Source organism: Hemitrygon akajei, chromosome 9, assembly GCF_048418815.1.
Source record: "Hemitrygon akajei chromosome 9, sHemAka1.3, whole genome shotgun sequence".
NCBI classification, from domain to species: domain Eukaryota; kingdom Metazoa; phylum Chordata; class Chondrichthyes; order Myliobatiformes; family Dasyatidae; genus Hemitrygon; species Hemitrygon akajei.
In genome coordinates this window covers 50,574,652-50,602,187 of record NC_133132.1, presented here as the reverse complement: position 1 = coordinate 50,602,187, position 27,536 = coordinate 50,574,652, and the positions used below count along the sequence as shown (strand labels likewise).

Here is a 27,536-nt window from a genome sequence, read left to right as displayed (position 1 = left end):
CTGAAACAACCTCATCTGCCAACCCAGCAGACTTCTTCAAGGTAATGGCATCTTTTTCATCTAGGACTGCCCTCATTTCATTATCGGGAACACATTTAGAATTTTCAACTTCTTCAAACAGTTCTGCCAAACCAGACAGATCATCCATGTCCACCTCTGGACCTTTTTAACAGCTTTACCTGTTCCTCATCTCCATTTCTTGCCTCTAGCACTTCATTCCTCACTAAGGGCAGGTCTATCTCCTCTCCCTTACTCTCTTTCACTTTACTACCCGCTGTTTTACCACCCTCCAAACCCTTGTGGTACAGAGTCGGTAAAAACGTCTCGGCCAAATCGATACTGGCCAGATTTAAACTGCTCTCGTTCTCAGCTGCCTTTCTCGACATGCTGCGAGTGACCGTGCATGCGGGATAGATCTTGGACTCTAGGGGCAGAGCCTCAACACTCACAGGCTGTTTTGTCAGCGTCATTGCCGACCAAACCTTACCACCGGCTAAATCGTTACCCAGAAGGACGTCCGCGTCAGTTCTCGGGAATTCTGATCGCACCCCCATTTCAACTGGTCCAGAGACTAGCTCACAATTCATAATGATCCTATGCAAGGGCACCATTTCCGTCCCTTTGCCTATTCCTTTCACAGCTACCATTCCCGTCTTGTGACCAAAATCTAGTACCTTACTGCTGATCAATGATAGTTCCGCCCCCGTGTCTCTCCAGATCCGTACTGGAACTGGGGTGCCTCCCTCCCTCACAGACATGGTTCCGTTTGACATACAAGTCTCAGACCCTTCTCGTACTCTGTCTACCCGGGGCTCTCTTGTCGATTTACTGATTACCAAGGCACATCCGATAGGGACGGCTGCTTTCCCTCTTCCTGTCTCCTTCCTCGGAGCAAAGCACCTAGATGCAATATGCCCCCCCTTTCCACAATTAAAACAGGTCAAGCCCGGAAATCTCTGGCCGTCTTGCCTCTCCCCCTCAACCTTACCACTAGCTCCCGGCGGGACCTCTGCCTCAGCTGGCGGACTTTCTCGATCGTTCCCACGGTCTCTCTGGGAACTTTTAATCGAGGAAAACTTTGTCTTGTGGGTTAGGGCATATTCATCTGTGAACCTAGCAAATTCTGAGATGGACTTATTCGGCTTCTCATTCAAATACATCCGGATATCCTCCGAAACACAACCTTTAAATTCCTCAATCAGAATTAACTCCCTGAGATGCCAATAATCCTCTTCCACTATCTCTGCTGTGCACCAACGGTCCAAGAGCACACCCTTCTCATAGGCAAACTCGGTATACGTCTGATTCCACCCTTTCTTTAAATTTCTGAACTTTTGTCTATACGCTTCAGGTACTAGCTCATAACTCCGGAGAATGGCCGCCTTTACTTTGTCATAACTCTCCTCCTTTTCCTCCTCCATGGACAACGCCGTATATGCCCGCTGTGCGTTCCCTTTTAACACACTTTGTAACAACGCCACCCACTGATCTCTGGGCCACTTCTGATTCACTGCCACCTTTTCAAAAAGCAAGAAATAACTATCAACATCCATCTCCTCGAACGGAGGTACTAACCTCAACTCCCAACTAACATTAAACTGCTCCTCTCGGTCTGACCCCTGACCTCGTTGCTCTTGCCTTAACTTCTCCATCTCCAAGTCATGTTTCCTCTGTTTCTCTGCCTCCCTCTCCTTCTCGGCCCTTTCCTTCTCTTTCTCAGCTGCTTCCAGTTGTTTTAACTGAAGTTCATGCTCTCTTTGCTTCTCAGCCCAGTCCTGCTCTAACTCCTTTAGCTGGAGCTCATGCTCCCTTTGTTTGTCGGCTCTTTCTTCCTCCTTCTCTCTCTCTCTCTCTCGGCTCTTTCATTCTCCTTCTCAGCTGCTTCCAGCTGCTTTAACTTAATTGCATGTTCCAACCTTAATTTCTCCAACTCTAACTGAGCCGTCCCACTAGCTGGTACCTTTTCAGGGATATTTTCCAATACCTCAGCTGTAAACACATTCTTCCCAATATAGTACTGAGTTATTGCCCTTCGCACCTCCCGCTTTTTCATTGACAACCTCACCTCTGCGAGGTTTAACCCCTTCGCCAAATTTATCAAATCTGATTTGGTGGCCACCTCCAGCGCCTCCAGAGTTGGGTTTTCTATAAATTCCCCCACGTCCATCTTTGCTGGTTTCCCATCTGGCTACCCGCGTAACCAGATCCAAGTTCCGACTTACAAGCCCGATTCACTGGCCCCCCCCCAATTTGGTGTCAAATCCTGGGACGAGAACCCCAATTGTTACGTATCCCGTAACTGGGTCACTTACCAGCAAAGATAGAGAGGTCCGTTGAAGTCTGATGGTACTATTTTTAACAGTATTTATTGATAAAAAAATACACAAAATAATGTCAATGCAAACATGCAGATAATATACGTCGTCAATACTAAATCTAAAAGCGCGGGTATAATAATAATCAATAAGAAATAGCTCTATCGTTGTCTAGGGGATAACGTATCGTCTGATGGAAATATAAAAGTCACTCAGTTCATTCAAGCTGCAGCTTTTGGGTTGGAGAGAAAGACGGGTTTAAAACTTGCCCATTCCTTTTATGATGTCAATCCTTCGAGAGTCGTTGGGAGTTGGTTTCCCCGTTGTTAGCTAAAAACCTTTCGGCCGTGGAAAAGGGCCCACCGATTCCAGAGCAAATGGAACCGGACACACGTGGCCTTTCCCCTGGTTTCTTGCTATTACAGGATCGCTGGCGTTTCTTCTGGTGCGTCTGAGGGGCTGTTCCCACAGACCCTCTTTTTATCCTGACTCACAGGGTCTCAGATGTCAATCAGGTTGGGATGATGCAATCCCTCCACCAACCTCCTCCTTGGTTCATTGCCTGGGGCTTCGATGCATCGTACAGGATGCAATACACAAGTCCGTCTCCAAGAGACAATAGCCGGCAACAATGGGTCCGCCTCTCGGAGGCCAAGACACATTCCAACGACTTGTGGATTCTGCATGTCTTTCTCTCATTTCCTGGGTCTCCTGAATGGACTCAATAGTGATCTTGCGATTCTCACAAAGGAGGGGGGCTACCCCTGCACCCTTCGGCCCCTCAGAGCTGTGGTACATTCATAACACTAGCATTTGTCAACGTTTAAGTAAGTTTGTTATTTATTACTTTGTAAATTTAAAATTATTTGAATAGGTTTTTTTAAGATGAGTGGTCATCAAAGAAATTTAAGGAAAATAAAACTTTTCAAAGCCCTTCAGAGCTCCACAGGGGAGTGCAAGTTTTGGAATGGAGCCAGGCCACAGGATCTATCTCCTGTGGCTCAGTATGTGCTCAAGTATTAGTGTCTCATCGCATGGCCACAGTCGCCACGTTTCAAGGTCAATGAACACAGGGGGATGCAAAAAAACAACAGATAAAACATTTAAAATGAGAATGGACAGGATACATGGAAAGGAGAGGTGAGGAGGGATAGTGCAGGCAAGTGGGAATAGCCAAGGTAGGCATCACAGTTGGCATGGATCACAGATGGTTTCCTGATGCACACTCCCATATTCCTATGACTATACTCTGTTCCTCAAGTTGTTGCATAGAAGAGAACATCTTGAACCAAAATGTTCCAGTAATCCCAACACAGTGGCGGGAGGGTGTGTAGAGGATGATAAAGGAGGAGGCTAAGTAGAAATTTGACTCAGATGGTAGTGCCCAATAGATCTGTCTCATTAGATTGTATCCCATTCCACCATCTCCAAATATCAACCACTCTATGTAAAAAAAAAAATGTCCTTCAAATCCCCTTTAACACTCATCCTGCTCACATTTAACCATGTCCTCTTGTTTAGAACACTTCTTACATGGGGAATCAATTCTGACTACCTACACCTCTTATAATTTATATTCTCTTCCTGATCTTCATCACATCCACTCAAATGGTTAATAAGCATGTTCCAGAAAAGAATAGTCTGTATCACTGCTGTGGGCTGCAAACCCCTTAAGCAAGAACTCTGAGGCTAATTTGTTATCCTCTGTGCCATAAAAGCTCTTAAAAATTCACTGATATCTTGTCAGTCAGTGTGCTGAGACCAATTTCATGGACATGTTGATGTGATTATTCCAATGAACAGAGTTTTACTTAATACAACTCACTGATATCAGAGTCAATCCAGAACAAGCATGACCCTGATACATTTCCATGTACTGACAGAATTGGTGTCCTACTCCAACAACTTGCTTCACACTAAATAAAGCAACCACCTTTGTTTTACATGCAGCGTAAAAGTTCACCAGAATAGACACAGGCAAGTACAGCATAGAAGCAGGCCATTCAGCCCATCTAGTCTGTACCACACTACTTAAAATGCCTCGTCCTATTGACCGGCACCCGGACCATAGGTATCCATGTACCTATCCACATTTCTCTTAAACATTGAAATCAGGCTTGCATGTACCGCTTGCGCTGGCAGCTCGTTCCACACTTTCACGACCCTCTGAGTGAAGTAGTTTCCTCTCGTGTTCCCCTTAAACTTTTCACCTTTCACCCTTCACCCATGACTGTTGGCTCGTTTTGGCTTGTTGGCTTGTTTTCCCTAGAGGTTGAATGGTGGCCTGAGAGGCATAGAGAGGGCTGATAGAAGAGAAGCTCAAATTGTTTCCACAATATTCTTTGGGAGGACTAAGTGAGTCAATGTCCACATCCTTTCCTGGGTCAAGGTTCCAATATCAACTCGTGGAGTCAATCAGCATAGAAACCGGATTTTGCCCCAGCTCGTCTTACTGACCGAAGTGCACAGCTAAGCTAATTCCATTCGCTTGTGTTTGACCCACATCCCTCTGAACCCTTCCTATCTATGTACTTATCCAAATATGTTTTAAATGCCACTTCTTCGGGCAGCTTGTTACATTCATGCATCACCCTTTGTTGATGTTGCCACTCCTGGTTTCTTTTAAATCTTTCGACACTGTCACATTACACCCGTGCCTTATAGTTTTAGACTTGCCTACGCTGGGGAAAAAGGAGGGGTTTAGAGGGATGTGGCCCTCTACATCCCTTACGCTTTCTTAACCACAGAGTCAACCTGCGCAGCAGCTTTGAGCATCCTGTGGACTCGGACCTCAAGATCCCTCTGATCTTCCACACTGCCAAGAGTCTTACCATTAATACTATATTCTGCCATCATATTTGACCTACCAAAATGAACCACCTCACACTTATCTGGGTTGAACTCCATCTGCCACTTCTCAGCCCAGTTTTGCATCCTGTCAGTCTGGGTTTATTTCAGATTTTCAGCGTCGGCAGGGTGAAGCCAGGGTTGCTATGTGATCAGCTGTTGAGGAAGGCATTGGTTGAAACTTTTGTGAGGTGAAGGTAGAAAGAAAGAACACAAACAAAGGAACATAAAATTTGTGAATTGCAGAGCGGTAGGAAATACCCAGCATGCCAGCTGGTGCTGTTGGAGAAAGAGCATCAGATTACCGAAGGCACATAGGCCTGTTGTGCCAGGAAGTGAGAAAGCAAATTATCTAAGGCTGTAGAAATTAATATCAAGTCTGGAAGGCTGCAACATACCTGCTCCAAAGGTAAAGTAGTGTTCCACAAGCTTATGTTGGGTCATCTTTAAATCGAAATCAGCCTGTTCCTAGATCAGGTGTTCTCAGCCTTTTATTATGTCACGGACCCTTTAACATTAACCAAGCGGTCCGTGGACCAAAGGTTGGGAACTCTTGCCTGAGATCCATCTGTCCAGTCTCCTTTACATTTTATATTCTAGATCAAACCTCCTCTAAGCCTTCTCTTCAACTGGTCCCCATCTTTGTAATGGTAGTCCCTCGTCCGAGCAAACATCTTTGCAAATCAGTTCTGGACTCTCCTTGACATCCTCATATTCCCCCTGTAATGTGGCAATCAGAATTGAACCTCATCCTCCAATCCCATAACGTTATTCAAAAAAAAAGAACACGGCAGATTTCCTGGTGAGTAACTGATATTTATCCCCAAACAACATAAAACGCCTTGACATTTGGTTAATTATTTTGTTGTTATTTGTAGATCATGCCAATTAACTTCTGAAATTCCAACAATGGTGGTGACTATACTTCAAGAAGACTGCATTGGCTGTTAAGTGCTTTAGGGCAACACGAAGATTCTAAATTGCTAACTCTAAATGTCGTCATTGCTTTTTATAAAATGGCGATACAATCTGAAATAAGTGGAGTTACGTTACATTCAGAGTTTTGCACCAACTGCAAATGAAGTTGATAGCATGTGTTTCCAACCAGCAAAGTGCAAGGCAGCCATGGGGCTCTTCAGCTGACAATTAAATTGTCAAGAAGTCAGCCATCAATGAATATCATCACGATCCTCATCTGGCAATGAAGTCTAGCTTCCAGCAAGCTGCGACTGTTTCAATCAGAAGTACTCAATAGCAAGAAAACTGACTGCTCATTAACTGGAAGGCATTTTGAGACAATTTTCTTGGATGAAAAGGGGTCTTTAGAGGTTAAAAACCGAAGCTCTATTGAACAAAAAGAAGGCTTTTTGTACAGTTGAAGTGTTTTATTTTCCGGTGACCCCTGCAAAGTAAAGCTTTTCAATCCTTGTGAAATATACACAAGTACCTTGTCGGGCACCTACAATGAACACATCTTGCGTTAGAAGGATTCAATATTTTGAAGAGGTGCCTGAATTATCAACTTTAAGAATAAAGGGTTCTGCTCACCAAATATCTGTGGGGGTCAGTATCATGTATGATGAGAATTGATACTTTCATCTCATTCATATTGTCTGCAGTTTGCTTTCTGGAAATAATTCACAACATGACAGCATGGTAAGCTGCATATTTAACTCTCCAATACCTAAAACAGGTTGGTTTGTTTATTTATTTCATTACTGTTTTGAACGTTGTCATGTAAATTGGGAAGTAGGTTTCTTACATTACATAGGGACCACAAAAGTAATTAAGAACATGAGCAGAAGTAGGCCATTTCTCCAATGAAGCCCAAAGCCTGTTCTGCTATTTAGTCAGCTCCAGGTCTCACATTCTCTTCTCTGCAAGTTCCACATAATCCATAGCACCCTTATGTATCAATTTTCTCTTTTAAAATCCCCAATGCTCTAGAATTCACAAATCTCCGGAGCAGAGAACTCCAGAGATTTACCACCTTCTGCAAGAAGTTGTCCCCACATACCTCAGTTTTAATTGACAGCTCCCCTTTGAATTTTGTAAATACTTTGGTTATGAGACTCTCCCACTACTGGAAATGCTACATTCCCTGTCACATTCCTTCAGAATCTTACCTTCAATGGTGTCATTCTTCGAAACTCCAAAGAATACAGATCTAACTTCAGGAACTGTGCTCATCCCAGGAATTTGCCTGGGTAATCTTTGGACTGAGGGAACTAAAACTCTGCACAGTACTCCAGATGTGGCATCACTAACACCCTATTCAATTATAATAATAGTGTCCTTTTCTAAACTCCAACTCTCTAAGAATAAAGGGCAATATGCATTTGCCATCCTAGCCACTTGTCAGGTACATGCCATGCAGGGAATAGATCGTGTCTGGGCAGATGAGATTATTCAAAAATGGCATCATGGTTGGCATAGACATTGTGGGCGGAATGAAGCTGTTCCTGACCTGTACTAAGTTCGATGTTCTGCTTTTAGATAATCTGCCTTTAGATTCCTATTATCAAAGTGCATGGCCTTGAATCTCAAATAACAATGAGTCGGAGTACTGGATGAGATAGAGGACTTATTGGCAAGGCGTCAGGTCAGCAAAATAAAAAGAGCTGGTCATTGACTTCAGGAAGCAGGTCACTGCACACATTCCTGTTTACATCGATGGTGCTGCAGTGGACATGGCTGAGAGCTTTAAGTTCCTGCAAGTAAACATCAATAGTCACGACCAAGAAAGTACACTAGCGGCTTTGCTTCCCCAAGAGGTTATAGAAATTTGGTGTTACCCCATTGATGCTCACCAATCTTTATAGATGTACCATTTAAAAAAAAAACATCCAATCTGGATGCCTCACCAGTTGCTACGGCAACTTCTCCACCCCAAGCTGCAAGGAACTTCTAAGTTGTGGGCATAGCCCAGCACATGATGGAAACCGGCCTCCCTGCATGGTTCTATCTACATTTCTCACTGCCTCAGTAAAACAACCAATATTGTCAAAGACCCCTCCCATCCCAGTCATTCTCTATTCTCCCCCCTCCCATCTGAAAGCATGTGCCAGAAGGCTCAAGGACAGTTTCTATCCCACAGTCATAAGGCTATTGGCTCTTGTACAATAAGGTGGACTTTTAACCTCACAATTTACCTTGGCATAGCCTAGCACTTTAATGTCTGCCGGTACTGCGGTTTTTTTTCTGTAACACTACATTTTGTTATTGTTTTCCCCCTGTATTACCTTGATATTCTGATGTGATGAAATGATCAGTATGGATGGCAATCGTATCACTGTACACTCTCCTGTTTTCATATCATCTACAAACTTGGGTAACATGCACTCTTACCTTCTTCTCTAGGTCGTTAAATCACTATACATAAAAGTGGGTTAAGAACTCATCTTTATTCTGCTTCACTAGTTACATCTTTCCAGAATGACAAAGATCTTAAAATTCTGATGCAACACACACAAAAATGCTGGAGGAATTCAGCAAGGCAGACAACATCTCGGGAAAAGATTATGGAATCAACGTTTTGGGCCAAGACCCTTCATTGGGTTTATTCCCCCACAGATATGCTGCCTGACTTGCTGAATTCCTCTGGCATGTGTGTGTTGCTCAAGATTTCCAGCTTGTGCAGAATCTCTTGTCTATTAAAGTTCTTTGTCTTCTATGTAATAACCAATCTTCAGACCACACTAATAACCTTTGCCCAGTACCATGAGGGCTTACCATGTGCATCATCAGCCTTTTATGCTCAAATTCCCTCCAGCAATTCGAAAGCGTACCTAAATGTTCCCTTCCAGCAACTCTCTTTGCTAGACCTTTGAAGATTTTTTGCTAAAATGTTAAAACATAATTTACCTTTCATAAAATCACATTGACTTGGTTTGAGTGCATTCAGCTTTACCAAATCACTAGCTATTTTTGTACGATTAAAGACTCCAGCATCTTTCCAACAACAGATAATAAGTTATCTGGTCTAATACCACTTGCTATTTGTCTTTCTTCCTTCTTGAACATTGGAGTATTAAGTTCAGTTTTCTGATCTGCTGTTATTGCAGTTTTGAATATCTTCAGCTACAGATGCACTGTTAACTTTAAAACACTCTGATACATTAAGGTTCCAAGAAGGCTGATACATGAGTGCAAATCTTTTTCGATACATTTGAAATTTTTTACTTCACTAACCTGGACTACTATTTAATCGTTAGCTGCATTTCTTTTTCCAAAATTAGACAGAGATGTACCTATAAAGTCTGACTGCTCTATTCTCCAGAAAAATGACCTGGCTGAGAACCAACTTAGGGAATTTGAAATCAATTGCACATCTTCTGAGAACATGCACATCAATCTGTATTTTAATGTGGAAATTTTGGCTAAAAAATTGCTTTATTGCAGTGGCTGATAGGAAATCCACCAGAAATTGGAAGCATGCTATCCATTTATCTCTGGAACTCCGTTGCCTGTCTACAAAGAAATGAGAATTAACATGGAGAGCTTTCATTACAAGTAAGTAGTAATATTTTACAATGCATGTCAATTCCTTCTGCTCTGCAATTTGCACAGAAGAACTGCTCAATTTAACCAAGATCTGGTAACCAAAATGAGAAACAACATTTTCTAAATGGCTGAGTAGCTTGTGTTATCTGGTTACATTATAATTGCAAGATGAATTTCTGATCACATTTTGCAGAATGAATTATGCAAGGTATTGCATTGCAGAACTCTGCAATGTGTGTTAACTTATGTAAGCTGCTTGTATTTTCTGTTGGGTAGGAATTAGGAAGCCTGATGTCAGAGGTGTCAGTGAACCATCCTGGTTTCTGTCAAGGCAGCTGTTAAATCAAAGACCAGAGAGTTAAGATGTCTAGTAAAAAAAAACCCACAGGTAGATGAAGAAACCTTTTGTTAAAAATCTGAATCAGAATTATGTGAAATTTATTGTTTTGTGGCAACTGTACGATACAAAGACAACACAATTTTCTATAGGTTACAGAAATAAGTAAAGTGCAAAGAAAAAGAATTAAGAGAGATATTATTCGTGGATCATTTAGAAACCTGATGCCAAAGAAGCTGTTTCTTCAGAAGCTGTTTCTGAATTTTGATGATTTGAAATAGAGGAGAATGCAGATTCAATGTCAATTTTCTAAATAGAATTGGATGTATGCTTCGAAAGGAAAACATTTCAGGTCTGAACGGGAGTGAGACTAATTAGGCAATTCTTATAGAATGAAGTGTGGGCTGAGTGTCCTCCTTTGATTCTATGGTTACATGAAGCCTTACATTATTATTGTCATTATGATACTGAGAAGCTTTATCCTTAACTTTATGGTACATTTAATTACACCTTCAAACATAAACTGTTTAGTTATTTTAGCAAACACTTTACATACAAATGCATCTCTTCAGCACTTTAATTAAAATAATCACAACACTCCATTTAACACTGGGCAACCTTCCATTCACCCACCTACTAGTCAAAGCACATCACTCATCCTTAATGCTTATCTAATGGTGTTGATAATGGAAACACTGCCAGTAATTTTACATTCTGCTAAGGATGCATACACTGCATAAAATTTATAAAATATGAATAAAGTACATCAGTGGCTCCAGAATAGGGCAATTATGAGCAATGTATAATGGATCTCTGCAGACCACCATTCAAGTGCTCTTAAAATAGAATATGGCATTATTAGTCAGCAATAGGCAGTGTAAGAATTAGGCACTGTAGCATCATGCTTCTGTTTATGGGATGCGGGTGATGTCAACGTCCGTCAAATTAAGTCCATGGACTTAATGTTCATCTTTAACCCCCCTCTTGAATTAGCATGCTTGGTAATTTCAGGACCATTTATAAGTCAGTCACATTGGTTAGGATAGAGGACATTAAGGGTTTTTAACAACTGTTAGGAAAATTCATTTGCTAAGGAAATTCAATTGAAAGTTGGTCACAAGTAAGTTGGACATGAACTTCGAACTTTACTCATGAATAAGGGGAAATTGGCTCACTAACTGTGGGGTCGCCAGTCTTCCAAAGAGCAAGCGTCATAGTCTTTTTATACATGCACACAGAAAGTCGATTATTTCAGCCAAAGCTAAAAAATCAATCCTCTGTAACTTATAGTATCCTATAATTTAGAGAAAGACTGTCCTGTCCCACCGTTTATATCTCCACAACTCACATTCATCCTTGAAACTAAGATAGATTGTTGTAAGCACACTGAGAACCCAAGGCTGAATGGTGAACCTTTATTTATGATAGTATAGAAAATTCATTAAATCTTTAAGTACAAAGTTATATATTTTTTTACATGTCAGTACCTGACATGTGAGGGAAAACCAGGACACCCCTTAATGGTCAGAGTCTTGTCAGCCCACAGAGTCCTCGCCACAATTTAAGACCTTCAATGTCTTTATCTTGTTTATGTAGCTGTGTTGTACACTAAGGCTCAGAAGCTAGCACATGGTAGATGGTTTGTTAATTAAAGAAAGGTGCAGGGCATTCTAACTCAGATATTTCAACCCTTTATTTAGAATTTTCTTCCACAACAACAATCAGAAGTGTTTTCTTCCCTCTAATTCTGGGCCTTGCATCATTAATTAAGTTACAAGTTCTGAGTTGCACTGGTGGAATTAAACCACATGTCCTTGGGTAAACAGTCCAGATACGTAAACCGTATGCTCATCATACACTCTGTTCTATCTCTTATCTATAAAGTAAAATCTCTCTACTATTTTTTTCACAAAACCACCATTCAGTATGAAATAAAATGTGATGTGGATGCTGATTCCTCTCTTAAACCATTTCTTTGGCGGTGGATGCAGTGAAATGTAATTTTGATGACATATGGAGTTTGCCAATGCTTAAATCATGAGGCAGATACAAATTCTACAAATTTAGACAGAAGGAATAATGCAGGAGTTTATAAAATTAAATAAAGAATATTTTATTTGCATTCAGGTGACGGACACCATTATAAGTAACACAACTTGTGGTGCTGCAAGCTCTGCCCCCTCACTCATAAAGAATTAACAACAAAATTGGAAAATTAAATGAATAAACTTCTTGTCACATAAACTGCAGTCTGGGGAGACGATACAACGTTATGCTGCTGGAAACACTACAGAAAGCTTCATTGTTCCAGTTTCCTTTGCATGTTCAGTAGGCAAAATTGCTTCAACCCCACCTCCTCCTTGTCAAATACCACTTGATCACCAGATTGTACGCTTGACGTTTGCCCAGACGGACTTCTTCATGCCCTGCACCGCTTTCACTTCATCCCAATCCAACTTGGTGTCCAGGATTTCATCTTCGAGTTCTGGTTCCTTCTGGACTGCTCCATGTGGGGAGGCCACAATTATCGGTAAAGGCCCACGTTCATTTCGAAACTCCACGACGTGCAACCCTTTCCTCTCAGCTAAGTCACTGTGAGTCTCCTGTTGGTTTGAAGAGAGAAAGCATAATCAGCACATACCTCAGGAAGGCAGCTAATATAATCAAGGACCCTGCAACCCCAGTCATTCCTGTCTCCTCTCTCCTATCGGGCATATGGTATAAAATCCTGAGAGCACACACCACCAGGGCAACTTTATCCCACTCTTATCGAACTCTTGAATTGACTTCTTGTACGAAAATGACAAACTCTTGAACCTACCTTGTCAAAACCCTTGCACTGAAATTACCTATCTTTCTTTATAAATTTAATAATCTGTTATTGCTTTTCTCTTTCTAGTTACTGTACTGATGTGGTGAAATGATCTGCAGGGAAGGTAGGCACTGTGTTTTGATACATGTGACAATAATAAACCAATTGCCAAATCTATCGCCAGTATTTAATGGCTAACAGTTTTATTGCAATTTGTTCAGCTCAGAGTATGTGAATACTCTAGTACAAGTTTACCGGTGGTGAGGTAAAATGGCCAGCTGATTTTAAGAGACTAGAAGTGCTGCTGCCTCCCAGCTGCAGCGACCTGAATTCAGTCGACATCCATGGCTGTCTGTGTGGAGTTCTCCTTGTGACCCTCCCAAATCGGTGGGCAGGCTGGCCACAGCGCGTTCCCTCGGATACGCAGGTGAATGGAACTTGTAGGGAAGTCGGGAGGATGGGGAAAACTAATGAGGAAACAATATTACTACATGGGCTGACAAAGGTTTGAGGAGCAAATAGGCTCCTTCTATATTGGAGGATTAAAGTTGAGATACAAGAGACTGCAAATGCTGACAAATGGAGCAGAAATAAAATGTTGGGAGGAACTCGGTGAATCAGACAACATCTGTGGGAAGTAGTAGTGGGCGTTGGGCGAGGAATAAACACTCGATGTTTTGTGCCAAAGATTAAAGATGAAAGGCCAAGAGATGAAGCAATTCTCCAAGAATTATTTGTCAGCATTTCCATCAAGTGTGCTGAAACTGTTGTGAAACAATTTTATCCAGGGGCTCAAAACAATCTCTACCAAGTCCTCATGTGATAGAGGATGTGAATGCTCTGTGTTTTATGTGTGGAATGCCAACCTGACTTTCTTCTTCCATACAATTCTCCCCTTCCCTAGCAGGCCGCTAGCTGTAAAGAGGTATCAGCTCAGGCCTAGCATCACCTCTCATCTGCAGAGGTGCACAAAGCCAAAGGTTACAGTAACTGCTATACTTTTCCATGTACTTTATTTTAGCTTTCTTGGGTAGGGTCTACAGACAGCAGTTACACTGGCACCCCCGCTCCCCCAAGATGTTTCAAACACTGGGGACAGCAACAAGAACATCAAAACTAATTGTCAACTTTTCTTGCCCAATATCCATGTAGTGTCTTTTGAAGTGCAAGAGAAGTCAGAACAGGAGCTTGCATAACTTCGCTTTCCCCAGACCAGGGCCGATGAGGAATATTGTTGATTACCACGATTAACATTTAACACCATTCATTGCTGCATCTGGGATCAGCTAGCTCAGGAAAAGGTCCCTTTGACATAGTTGAAAGCTGACTTTACCAAATGAGTTCCCAAAGAACTACAGAACAAATTAAATGTGAAATTCAATTAATATGGTGCATTATGATATCAACGTAAATTTAAAGCTTGATAAAAGCCATTTACTGTACATATCTAATAGATAGTATTCTACCAGTGAGAAGAGACTTGCTTATAACTGGGCTTTTTTACCTGCTTTGATAATCCTTGGAAAAGGGCTCGAGTAATATTCAATAGATTTGTTGATCCAGTAACCTTGGCATACATGTCCCTGATTCCAATTAATTTGCATATTGTAATGATCGCTCGATGACAATGTAGTCCATACCCTGTGGTAATGAGGTAATGAAAAGTTATAGTTTCAAATAGTATATGTGCAGATTAGAACTACTGAAACAACACTTAAAACAATAGAATTAAATTACTGGTATGTTGGATTCAAAGGTTTCAAGGAGAGATTAAATGTCTGTAATATCTCAGCAGTGCCTCATTGGTTGGGGTCTTGGGATGACTAACTCAAATAATCAATATGACGCGTTTCCTTTAACCAGGATTGTGTGGGTTTGAAGGTTGGGTGAGAAAGGTCAGTGGATATTCAAGTGCAGAATAATGATTGTTATGTTGACTGTTTTTTGTGAAGAATGGAAGTCCAGATAGACAGAAAGGAAAATACTTTGAGGATAGTAGAGGCTGACGGTAGTTAGAAAGGCAGATAAATGGCTGGACAAAGTAGCTTTAAATTATGCAAGTAAATAGTTAAAATGAATGAGACACATGTCACACATTAAATTAACATACTGTACATAAATTTGCATAATATCTTTTTGACTCCCTTTAATGTATAAGCATTTGTAAAATAAATTACCTTACCATTATGAACACCCAATTAATAATACATCCTCTTTGATTATAAAATAACCTTACTTCATGATTAGCTGCACCAAAACCTATTTACCGAAGTGTTAAGGAGGCATAGAAAGATACAGCACAGAAACACAAGCTTTGGCCTAATGAATCTGCATTAACCATCAAGCATCCACTTTCACTAATCCTAACCTAATTTACTTCATTCCTCCCACATTCCCATCAACCACCACCCCCCTCCAGATTCTACCAATTTCCACCATGTCAGCGGCAAATTACAGTGGAAAACTGACCTATCTGCTTGGGATATGAGAGGGAGCACCTCAGGGAAACCCACAGGGAGAAAGTGCAAACATCACACAGATAGCAATAGAGGAGTGGACTGAACCAGGGCTGTTGGACCTGTGAGGCCGCAGCTCTACTAGCTGAGCCACCACATTGTATTCATTTCCCTCCCAGACGATCCAGATTTATCAATAGGGTCAAGTATCGAAGTACATAGATCAACTTTTATATATTTGCTTACCGTAGTTCTGCTTCTTCATTTTTATAGTTGTTCGTTTAAATTTCGATGCTGTATCGTGATAAACTGCATTGGGATAAAATACGTTTTGGTTGGTATATTTGTATAACACTATTGCCATTTGTTTTATTACTCAGTTTTTTTTTGCCATCACTGAAATATAAATTCTAATATTGAAATGGCATCTGACAGGAATTTGAAATAATATCAGAAAATTCTAAAATCCCTATGTCAGCTTATCAACAAGCTCTGGACTGACGGTGGAGAAGTTTGTTTTTGTGACTAGAAGCCTTTGATCAGTGGTGTGCCACTGGAACCCAGGTGTCCATTACATACAGTAATGACTTGGGTGTGATTGCTGGAGGTATGCACGAAAATAGGGGTGGTGTTAACAGTAAACAGAGTAGCCTTAGGCTGCAGGATGATACTGATGAAAATGACAGATGGATCTTGGTCCTGAGTTGATGTTGTTTGGGAGGAGTAATTGCGAGTAAGGACCTTGGTACAAATCCAGGTATCCCCGAAGGATGGCATCACAGGTAGATTGAGTGGTGGGGAAGGTATGCAGGACAGTTGCCTTTGTTAGCTGGGCCAAAGAATATAAGAGCAGAAAGGTTACAGTCTACCTTTATAAAATATTTGTTAGAATTTTCTCAGTTTTTCTTCCCTAAGTGGCACAGGCCTTTTCTTTGACTTTGCAACATATGGATAAGAATAGTGAAGGTTGCTGGAAGACATGCGGCTCAGTTGTTTTGTGATGGATTAAGAGATCAGCCAGTCTTTGCCAGTTCATATTCATTCTCTAAGTTTATTATGACATTTACTCTAATGTAGATATTTAATGTTGTCATGGCTGGGACGGGGGTGGCATCTCAAATAGCCCCTGACAATCAAGTCCTGCTCCTGCCCTTCGCGTGTGGCTCAGCTACTAAGCCTGGCAGAACCATTTCTACTGACAGGAGAAGGAGCAAAAGTGGGTTGTCAGCTCATTTAGAAGGAAACTCTAGTCTCAAACCTCCTCTGCCTTGCAGCTATACCCACTCACGGGAAATGCTTTGGGAGTAAATGCTGAGGGAAAAATCTGGAGCTGAGGTCTCTAAGGCAGTCCAACACTGAGTTCAATGCAGACTGGCAACTCCTGCGATGCCACTGGTGCAAACTGTATCGGTCTCTCATTCCTTTGGATTCACCAGCTGTGTGGGGAGGGTGATCCTGCAGCACGGGCACCAGCTTGCTCTCTGTATGGTTCTACCCTGATCTGCATTCAGCTAGTATGCAATATCCATGGTCAATCACAAGAGGGTCGTCTCCTATCCTAATATTTTTCAAAGCAGCAGTGTCTGCAGCTCAATAGGCAGCTTCAACAAAAGTAAGTTTGCAGAAACTTTGCATGTACTGTGAATTAAGTCACGAAAAATTAAGATTCGAAGCAAGAGGGCTGCGAGTGGAGCGTCTGAAAGGGTTTTCGGAAAGAAGGTATTTTACTACTCAGGGTAAAGAGAGGCAAGACTGCTCAGGTGCCAGTACTGGTCAGCCAGTAGAGAGTGGGAAGAGTTTAAAAAGAAGATTGTCATTTACAGAGGGCAGCGTTTGGAGCAGACAGCGGGGTGAGAGGGCTTCGGCGAAGAAGGGTCAAGGTGAGGAACCGGTTTGTGGAGATTCAGGGATAACAGTCTTCGGCTTCCCCAGTGGACTCTTCCCTCTCTTCAGTGGTCCTCTTCCGCTAATATCCGTTGCTCTGGCATGGCAGGTGAGCTCAGACCCATGTCATGCTCCTCCTGTGACATGTGGGAACTCAGGGAGGCTGACAGTGTCCCTGAAGACTATGTGTGAGGAAGTATGTCCAGCAGCAGCTCCTGATAGACTGCATGGCGGCACTGGAGCTGCGCAGGAACTCACTTTTGAGCATCCGAGACGCTGAGAATGTTGTTGTTAGCACATTTAGTGAGTTGGTCACACCGCAGTTTAAGGATCTAAGGAAAGATAGGGAATGGGTGACCAACAGGAAGAGTAGTAGCAGGAAGTTAGTACGGGAGTCTCCTGTGGTCATCTCACTCCAAAACAGATATACCGCTTTGGAGTCTGTTGGGGGAGATGGCTCATCAGGTGAAGGCAGCAGTAGCCAGGATCATGGCACCGTGGGTGGCTCTGCTGAGCAGGAGGGCAAGAAAAAGAGTGGCGGAGCTGTTGTGGTAGGGGATTCCATGGTAAGGGGAATAGAGAGGAGCTTCTGTGGCTGCAAACGGGACTCCCGTATGGTGTGTTGCCTCCCAGGTGCAAGGGTCAGAGATGTCTTGGAGAGGCTGCAGGGCATTCTGAAAGGGGAGGGTGAGCAGCCAGCTGTCGTGGTGCATGTAGGTACTAATCTTATAGGAAGAAAGCGGAATGAGGACCTACAAGTTGAACTTAGGGAGCTGGGAGGTAAATTAAAGAGTAGGACCTCAAAGGTAATAATCTCAGGATTATTACCAGTGCCACGTGCTAGCCAGAACTGGAATAGCAAGACAGCTAGAGCGAATATGTGGGTTGAGCAGTGGTGCAGGAGGGAGAGTTTCAGATTCTTGGGGCATTGGAACCGCTTCTGGGGGAGGTGGGACCAGTACCATCCGGATGGTCTACATCTGGGCAGGGCCAGGATCAATGTCCTAGGGAGATTGTTTGCTAGTGCTGTTGGGGAGGCTTTATACTAATATGGCAGGGGGATGGGAACCCACACAGAAGAGGGAAGTGATGCAGAGACCAAAGCTAGAGTTAGTGAAGAAAAATGTAAGAGTAGAGTGCATAAAAGTAAAAAGCAAAAATTGCATAGGTCACTAGATTCTAAAAGGACAATGAGTATAAGGGCACTTTATCTAAATGCCCATAGTATTAGAAACAAGGTCAGTGATCTTGTGGCACAGATCAGTACCAAGGCATATGATTTAGTGGCCATTACAGAAACCTGGTTGCAAGGTGGGAATTAAATATCCAAGGGTATCAGGTAATACTGAAAGATAGGCAGGAAGGCAGAGGAGGTGGGGTGGCGCTCTTGATTAGGGATGAGATCAGGACGATTGTGAGAGACGATATAAGATCTACGGAGCAGAATGTTGAGTCCATCTGGGTAGAGATTAAGAATAGTTAAGGGAAAAAATTGCTGGTGGGAGTTGTCTATAGGCCACCTAATAAAAATATTGCACTGGCAGAGGTGATTAACCAAGAAATAACTGAGGCTTGTAAGAACGGAACAGCAGTTGTCATGGGGATTTTAACTTGCACATAGATTGGGTGAATCAGGTTGGTCAAGGAAATCTTGAGGAAAAGTTCATAGAATGCATCTTTGATGGCTTTCTTGAGCAGCATGTTAGTGAACCTACAAGGGAAAATACTATCTTAGATCTAGTTCAGTGCAACGAGACAGGTAAGATTAACAATCTTGTAGTCAGGGATCCTCTTGGAGAGAGTGATCATAGTATGATTGAATTTCGTATACAGATGGAGGATGAAATAGTTGGATCTAAAACTAGTGTATTATGCTTGAACAAGGGAGATTACAACGGGATGAAGGAGGAGTTGGCTAATGTGGATTGGGAGCACAGGCTATTTGGTAGGACAGTTGAGGAACGGTGGAATACTTTCAAAGAGATTTCTCACAGTGCTCAACTAAAGTATATTCCAGTCAAAAGTAAGGTCAGTAAGTGTGGGGAGAGCCAGCCTTGGATAACTAAAGAAATAAAAGATAGCATCAAATTAAAAGCTCATGTACAAAGTCGCAAAGAGTAGTGGGAGGATTGGGAAAACTTTAAAAAGCAACAAGCAATAAGGAAAGGGAAGTATGAAAGTAAATTATCACAAAATATAAAAACAGCAGAAGTTTTTATAAATATATAAAGCAGAAGAGGGTGGCTAAAGTCAATGTAGGTCCCTTGGAAGACGAGAAGGGGAAATTGATATTGGGTGATAAGGAAATGGTTGAGGCATTGAACAACTATATTGTGTCAGTCTTCATGGCGGAGGACACGCCTAATATGCCAAAGAACGATGTTATGGACGAAATGGGAGGTGAAGACCTGATAAAATCACTGTCACTAAAGAGATAGTGTTGAGCAAACTAGAGGGCCTGAAGGTAGATAAGTCCCCTGGTCCTGATGGGATGCATGCCAGGGTGCTAAAGGAATTGGCGGAGGTTATAGTAGATGTGTTGGTAATCATTTATCAAAATTCTCTAGACTCTGGGCAGATCCCGGTGGATTGGAAGACAGCAAATGTCACGCCATTTTTTAAAAAAGGATGTAGGTAAAAGACAGGCAACTATAGACCAGTTAACTTAACATCTGTAGTCGGGAAAATGCTTGAAGCTGTCATTTAGGAAGAAATAGTGTAACAGTTAGAAAGGAGTGGTTCCAATTGACAGACGCAGCATGGATTCAGAAAGGGCAGGTCCTATTTGGCAAACTTACTGAAGTTCTGTGAGGACATAATGAGTGCAGTGGATAGAGGGGAACAGGTGGATGTCGTATACTTGGATTTCCAGAAGGCATTCGATAAGGTGCCACACAAGAGACTTGTAAGTAAGATACAGATGCATGGAGTCGGAGGAAGAGTATTGGCATGGATAGCGGATTGGTTAACCAATAGAAGGCAGAGAGTTGGTATAAATGGGTGTTTCTCCGGTTGGCAGTCAGTGGTGAGTGGGGTGCCGCAGGGGTCGGTGCTGGGCTCGCAGCTGTTTACCATTTACATTGATGATTGGAAGAGGGGACTGAGTGTAGCGTAGCAAAATTTGCTGATGACGCTAAGCTGAGTGGAAAAGCAAATTGTACAGAAGATGTGCAGAGACTGCAGAGGGATATAGATAGGTTAAGTGAGTGGGCCAAGGTCTGTCAGATGGAATACTGAGATCATCCACTTTGGAAGGAATAATAGAAGAGCAGATTATTATTTAAATGGTGAAAGATTGTAGCATGCTGTTGTGTAGAGGGATGTGGGAGTGCTTGTTCATGAATTGTAAAAAGCTGGCTTGCAGGTACAACAGGTTATTAAGAAGGCAAACGGAATGTTGGCCTTAATGCTAGAGGGATTGAATTCAAGAGCAGGAAGGTCATGCTGCAACTATACAGGGTACTGGTGAGGCCGCACCTGGATTACTGCGTGCAGTTCTGGTCTCCATACTTGAGGAAGGATATACTGGCTTTGGAGGCAGTGCAGAGGAGGTTCACCAGGTTGATTCCAGGGATAAAGTGGTTAACCTATGAGGAGAGATTGACTCGGCTGGGACTATACTCTCTGGAGTTCTGAAGAATGAGAGGGGATCTTGTAGAAACATACAAAATTTTGAAAGGGATAGATAAAATAGAAGTAGGAAAGTTGTTTCCATTGGTAGATTAACTGCCGGTTAACTGTCAGCTAACTATTACTTGGATTGCACTACCTGTATGTACAATTTATATTTTCATTTATATTTATCATTATTATTGTTATGAGCAGAGAGACAACATCTGCCGGAAGTAAATTCCTTGTATGTGCATAGGTACTTGGCGATTAAAGTCTGATTCTGATTCTGAGATGAGACTAGAACTTGGGAACATTGCCTCTAGATTCAGGGGAGAAGATTTAGAACAGAGATGAGGAGAAACTGTTTTTCCCAGAGAGTGGTGAATCTGTGGAATTCTCTGCCCAGGGAAGCAGTTGAGACTTCCTCACTAAATATACTTAAGATACAGTTAGATAGGTTTTTACATAGTAAGGGAATTAAGGGTTATGGGGAAAAGGCAGCTGAGTTCACGGACAGATCAGCAATGATCATACTGAACGGTAGGGCAGGCTCGATGGGCCAGATGGCCTACTCCTGCTCCTATTTCTTATGTTCTTATGTTAAAAAGAGAAGGAAGCCCAGGAAAGAACAATGGAACAGGTAGAATGATTCAAGTTCTTCTAGTTGCTTTCTGTAATCAATGTCCTGCTCTTATCAATGGCCTCTTGGTCCTATTAAATTCTGAAATTGCTCACAGTAACATAATATTATAGGCATTTTCACACAGTGAAAACAATGTGCTTTTATTTACGTGATCTTAAAATACTTGTTTGGTTAACTATAGATAAAGCAAACTAGCTCAATGCATTACTGCAAATCCTGGCAATTATTTTGATACGGACATGGCAGACGATCCAACTGTCAACTAGATATATGATTACTCAGGATATAACACTGGTGCTCTACTCTTAGCACAGAGGTGAGTATAGAATGAAGAATAATGGATACCTACTGGTGTGATCGTTGTACCGTTCAATGAAGTACAAATAGTGGATTGCTCTATTCTTTGCCTGTAAATTAAATGAAACAAACAATTACAAGAAGAATTGAAAAAATTAGTAAAACAGCTGGTCAAGAATAAAACTTATTATTATTAATTTCTGAAGCAAATGGTGTAGCCTGTGACTTAAAGGAGCCCAATTTACTTCCAGTAGTAATGAGCACTATTACTGCTGTGCAATCAAATCAATGGCTACTACTTTTGCCCAATCTTGGAGGAGCCACTACAAGAGATGCAAAACAATTATCTAAATCGGGATAATTAATGGAAACTGAAGCTCCCTGCCAGTCTCATCTGAATTGACTAAAGAGTAGTGACAATGGTGATTGTGGAGGAAGCTAACGTGCACAGATTCAAAAACGCAAAGTGCTGGTAATGATTAGCAAGTCAACATCACCTATGGAATGAGAAACAGTTATTGTTTTATGCTGGGACCCTTCACTGTAACAATTCAGAAATATTAGCTCTGGTTCTACTGCCACAGACGCTGAGCGTTATACAGTATTTCATTTAGTTTTTATTTCAGATTTCCAGCATCTGCAGTATTTTTTTTCATTTTTAGTCAGTGCACAAAATCCTTGGGGGGATAACTCCAGGAGCCCTAATGCTGTTCTGTTGGCATTTTCCAGGAGTACGCTTTGAAATGTGCAGTGTGCTGAAGTGGGCCTACAGCAGTCTTTGTCTTCTGATACTGATGTGGAGCTGTGCCATAAGCTAATATGGGACTGTTCTAAGCATCAGTGTTGTAAAGGACTGGCAGCCAAAGCAAATTACTGCATGCTTTATTCTGGATTGGAGACAAATTTAGACAATAACTGACAAAAATAGGAATAAACAAAGGCAATAGAGCATGCAAGCATACATGTTGCACTCTGACTAAGGATTCTTTGATATTATCACAAAAACAAACTCATAGGAAATTAAAAGGTAAAAGAAATATACATAAATACTATTGAAAAGTAATGAGAAGTGTTACTGTAAAATCATTTAGAATGTGGCTGTTACTAGTAGGGTTAGACTGTCTAAACGACTCTGAGAAAGCAGAACACCCTCTTCCTGAACATTTATAGAGTAGGCGAGAGTCTTATAAAATTCCGATGCAAATAACCAAAAACAAGTATCCTTCCCTAAGTAGAACAAGTTGTTTTGATCATTTATGTTGGTAGGAGTAGAATCAACAGCAACTCTTTGAAGGAAATTTGACAATTACTTGTAGAAGAATTTGCAGGACTCAGGAGAGGGGGAACATGACCGGAAAAAACAACATGCAGGCATAATGGAGTTTTGACTTTTCAAGCCATGCTCTCAACTACCACCATTCTTGTGTCGTTGTGGAGTTTAGACTTGACCATTAATATTCACGCAAATTGATGAAGGAACTCTGCAGATCAGGCAGCAACTACAGAAATAAATAAACCTTTCCCTCTTCTTCAAATCCTCACTCTAGTCTCTCACCTCTTCTCCTCACCAACCCATCACCTCTCCCTGGTGCCCCTCCTCCTTCCCAATCTTCCATGGTCCATTCTCCTCTCCAATCAGATTTCTTCTCCAGCCCTTTACCTTTTGCACCTATCACCTCCCAGCTTCTTATTTCATTCCCCCTCCCCCACCCATCTGGCTTCACCAATCACCTTCTAGCTTGTCCCCCTTCCCTCTCCCACGCATTCTGGCATCTTCCTCCTTCCTTTCCAGGCCTGATGAAGGGTCTCAGCCTGAAATGTCAACTGCTTATTCTCTTCCATTGATACTGTCTGACCCGCTGAGTTCCTCCAGCATTTTGTGTGTATTGCTTTAGATTTCCAGCATCTGCACGATTGCTTGTGTTTATCATTAATATTCACTGGCTTACTTGGCCAAGAGAATATGTCTGAAGTGGAGCTGGTACAAAATAGTTAAGTTTTTATTGAAAATGTAACAGGAATGTGCAATTAAATTGAGTATTTTTTTCTTAAACTTTAAATTTGCAGCAAAAAGCAAACTATTGGAGGAACTCAGTGGGTGGGGTAACATCTGTGGAAGGAATTGTTGACATTTTGGGTTGAGGCTCTGCATCAGTTCTTGATCCAAAGTGTCATCTATTCCTTTTGTTTCCACATATGGTATCTAACCCACTCTGTTCTTCCATGAATGTGTTTTATGCTTGAGGTTACAGCATCCGCTATCTTTTGTGTTTTTCTTCTTTTCATGTCCATAATTCTAAAATGCACAGCTGCAAATTCGTGACCCATTATAACGATGAAGACTTACCTTTCGGAGAGCTGTTGTTCGGTCAGGTGCTTTCCCGACTGCAAAACCTGGTTAAAAACATCAAATTCCTCAGATTAGTTTAACTGACTTGTTAGAGCCAACAGATTACGAGGTGAGAAAGCAGTTCTCATTTACCACAGAAAACATATCAAAAAGCCAATCACAGAATTTAATTGCTTCTTACATTCAAATGGAGCAAGATTGCTGCCTCTGGTTGTATGTGTTCTTCAGATGATTTTCTTCTCTAACTACCCTAATTCCTCTCTGTAGCTGATGGCTACACATCAATCCTAATGGTGCCTATCTTGCTGCCCCAAAGGGAAAATTCATTACACAATGTGACGGCAGCAAATTAAACAGAGTTCCTCTCCATCTTCAATACATTAGCGTTAACAAATATTACATTAATTAGGAGTAACTGGTTTAATTAGTTCAGCACAATATTTGGGCTGAATGGAGGGTACTGTGCTGTATTGCTCTATATAATAAAACATTCAGAAAAAAAACTTCCAGGGATTTTTCTCAAGCATTGTTCACAGGAAATTAATCTTCAATTCTCTGAGACTCCACAGGCACAGAGCAAATTGGTAATCTTATTTTTTTTATTATTGATTACTTCAAGTTATCTCCTACTAATATATCTTACAACTCCATAACCCTTCAGGTGAAAATACTCGACCGACTCCAATTTTAGAGAGATGGTATTTATTAAATGATGAGAGACTGGAAAGTGCTGTTGTTCAGGGGTGACCTTGCACAAAAATCATCAAAATTTCATACAAAAATCCAACTACCTACATGATGATCGAGGAGTTGACCAAGGATTGAGAAAAGAGGTAATGAAACTAAATTCTACTCAGCCTATAAATCGATAGCCAAGGGTGACTTTACAGGGTGTGAAATAAACAGATAACTTTAGGAAAATGGCCAAAGTTTGTCAACTAAAACACTTGAAAATTTCTACAAATGTACCAGTGTACCTTGGAGAGCATCCTGACTGGCTGCATCACTGTCTGGTATTGGCGGTGGGATTGCTACTGCACAAGATCAAAATAAGTTGCAGAAAGTTGTAAAATTAGTCAGCTCCGTCATGGGTACTGGCCTCCATTGTATCTAAGACAGCTTCATGGAGTGGTGCCTTAGGAAGGCAGAGTTCATCATTAGATCCCCACTGGTTCTCGCCTGAATTAACATCTGCCATATTTACATAACTTCAGAAAACTCCCTCACACACCTAAGGTGTCTTCTAATTAGTTTATCTTTAATTAGTAAGTCACCTTCTGTCTCACCATGGCATTCCTTCACAATTTCCCAAGAAGACAGGAAGGAATCCCAGAGAAACTCATAGATTTCCACAATCCAGAGAAACCAAATTTAAAGAAAGCCTTTTATCCTTAAAATTGGAAAAGTAAAAAAACACAAAATTAAAATTAAAACAGATAAGTCTTTTTCTTTATGAGCATTAAAATGTGATTGCACAGACTTTGTGGTGACAGAGGAGACTGCACATGCTGGAATCTGAATCAAAAAACAGTCAGAGGAAATTAGGTCAGAGAGCATCTGTGGAGGCAAAGACTTAGTTGATGTTTTGGGTTGAGACTCTTCATTATACCCTCATGTAGGATATCAACCTCAAAATGTTGACTTTTTAAAAAATCTTCATTTATGCTATTTGATCTGCTGAGCTCCTTCAGCAGTTATGTTTCCTTACTGCATCCTCTGGGGTGTCTGGCTCAATTTAATCACGTTCTCATCAGAAAACTATATTTCCTTTTATTCTCAATTACGGTTTTCTTCCTGTTTAAGCTCCTCTTTGCTGTTTTGAGAAGAAAATAAGTGAAACCAAATTTATTATATTTTGGTAATGTGAAATTTAGTGCCTGCTTGCTGAAATGTCTGATGCTTTTTACCACCCTCAAAGGTTGTTGTTGTTGTTGTTCCTTTTTGCACTTTGTGGTGTATCGGGCAGCATTTTCTGCTGTTTCTGTAACATCTGACTATTTATTATGAGGCCAAGCTGTTAGCTTGATGCTCAACCCAGCACGGCAGAAAAGCATGCAAGCAGTCAGCCAGATTTGATCTGGGGACCACTGGCTTCAAAGTGTTGATGCCATTACACCACCGGCCAGCTAAAACCATTAAAGTAGTCTTCATTAAGCATTAATGATTCAAATTAATCTGCTTGGCCACTGTTAAATCGCAATCAGTATAATCAACTGAACACCTACTTCAAATAACATCAATTACATTTATTTAAAAGATGCACACAGAGGAAGTAAAAAGCTAATATAGACAATAGATGGCAGAAGTGCTACAGCAATCATCAGCTTCACCAGGGTCACGCTCCTGTCAATGTACGTACCCTCCCCGGTTATGAGCGCACCTGACTTTAGTAAATCTTGCACATACTTTTGTTTGGGATGCTGGAGGGATGGTCTTACCTGCTGCTGTTGGAGGTTGGTTTGAGGGTGCACTTCTGAATTGTGAACCATCCAGGTTCTGAACAATTCACAGGACCATAACCCTGCTGTTACTTAGAACATCTTGCTGCACGTTACCACAACACGTCCTGCACACTGGAAACTGAGATCTGATTACAAAAATACTTGTACAATAAATTTGCTCCTGTTTGGAAATTCTCCCATTCTGATGCTCCAATTTATTTCTGCAACCCTGTCCATTGTGTCACAGATTGTACAATTCGGTTGCCTGATCTAACATTTGTTCAATCCCCTCAACGCCCTCTGTCACCTTCAGCTTTCATCCATCATTGTCCTGAACTCTGGACCTGATTTCCTTTAAAGCTTTTCATCTTATTCAATTTCTTTACAGTTTCAAACACTAGTCTCTTTATCATTGTCAAATTCGCTGCTGACACAACAGCGGTGGGGCTCATCACCATAAATGATGAGATGGCCTACAGAGATGAGATAGAAGAGCTCGAGGTCTGATGCCAGGCAAATAACCTTTTCTTGAATGTCAATACGACAAAGGAGATGGTTATCAATTTCAGGAGAACTCGCACCTCTCACACCCCTCTTTACATCTGTGGCACAGTTAGGAAAACTCACCAATGCCTCTACTTTCTGAGAAGGCTCAAGACAGCTGGACTATGCACACCTATACTCACATCATTCTACAGATGCACAGTAGGGAGCACCCTAACAAGCTGCTTGGTACAGTAACTGCACTATGGCAGACAAAAAAGCTAAATAACAAGTAGTCAAAACTGGTCAACACATCACTGGCACCAGCCTACGTGCCATCGAGGACATATATACCGAAAGGTGCCGGAAAAGGGCCCGTAACATTATGAAGGATCCCACTCACCCTTCTCATAGACCGTTCGTCCCACTCCTTATCAGGGACAAGGCTACGTAGCATCCATGCCAGGACCACCAGACACAGAAACAGTTACTTGCTCAAAGCAGTAAGACTGATCAACACTTCCACCCACTAACTCTACCAGGACCTAATTATCTC

The 27,536-nt window shown here is 41.6% G+C and overlaps 1 protein-coding gene and 1 long non-coding RNA gene across 3 annotated transcripts in view; one reads left to right on the top strand and one right to left on the bottom strand.

Moving 5' to 3' along the window:
* The first annotated feature begins 9,560 nt into the window (after nucleotides 1-9,560).
* Nucleotides 9,561-13,240, top strand: LOC140733097 (uncharacterized). Its single transcript, XR_012100219.1, has 3 exons — nucleotides 9,561-9,674; nucleotides 12,902-12,938; nucleotides 13,036-13,240. It is a non-coding gene; the product is annotated as an uncharacterized lncRNA (long non-coding RNA).
* Nucleotides 12,091-27,536, bottom strand: part of mrps5 (mitochondrial ribosomal protein S5) — a 135,263-nt gene continuing 119,817 nt past the window's right edge. For both annotated transcript variants that reach the window (XM_073055950.1, XM_073055952.1), the window contains 5 exons: nucleotides 24,054-24,100; nucleotides 21,759-21,816; nucleotides 15,517-15,579; nucleotides 14,319-14,455; nucleotides 12,091-12,605 (listed from right to left, as the gene is read on the bottom strand). In XM_073055950.1, coding sequence (XP_072912051.1) covers nucleotides 12,381-12,605; nucleotides 14,319-14,455; nucleotides 15,517-15,579; nucleotides 21,759-21,816; nucleotides 24,054-24,100 — 530 coding nt within the window. In that variant the 3' untranslated portion in view covers nucleotides 12,091-12,380. The remainder of the gene's footprint in view (nucleotides 12,606-14,318; nucleotides 14,456-15,516; nucleotides 15,580-21,758; nucleotides 21,817-24,053; nucleotides 24,101-27,536) is intronic.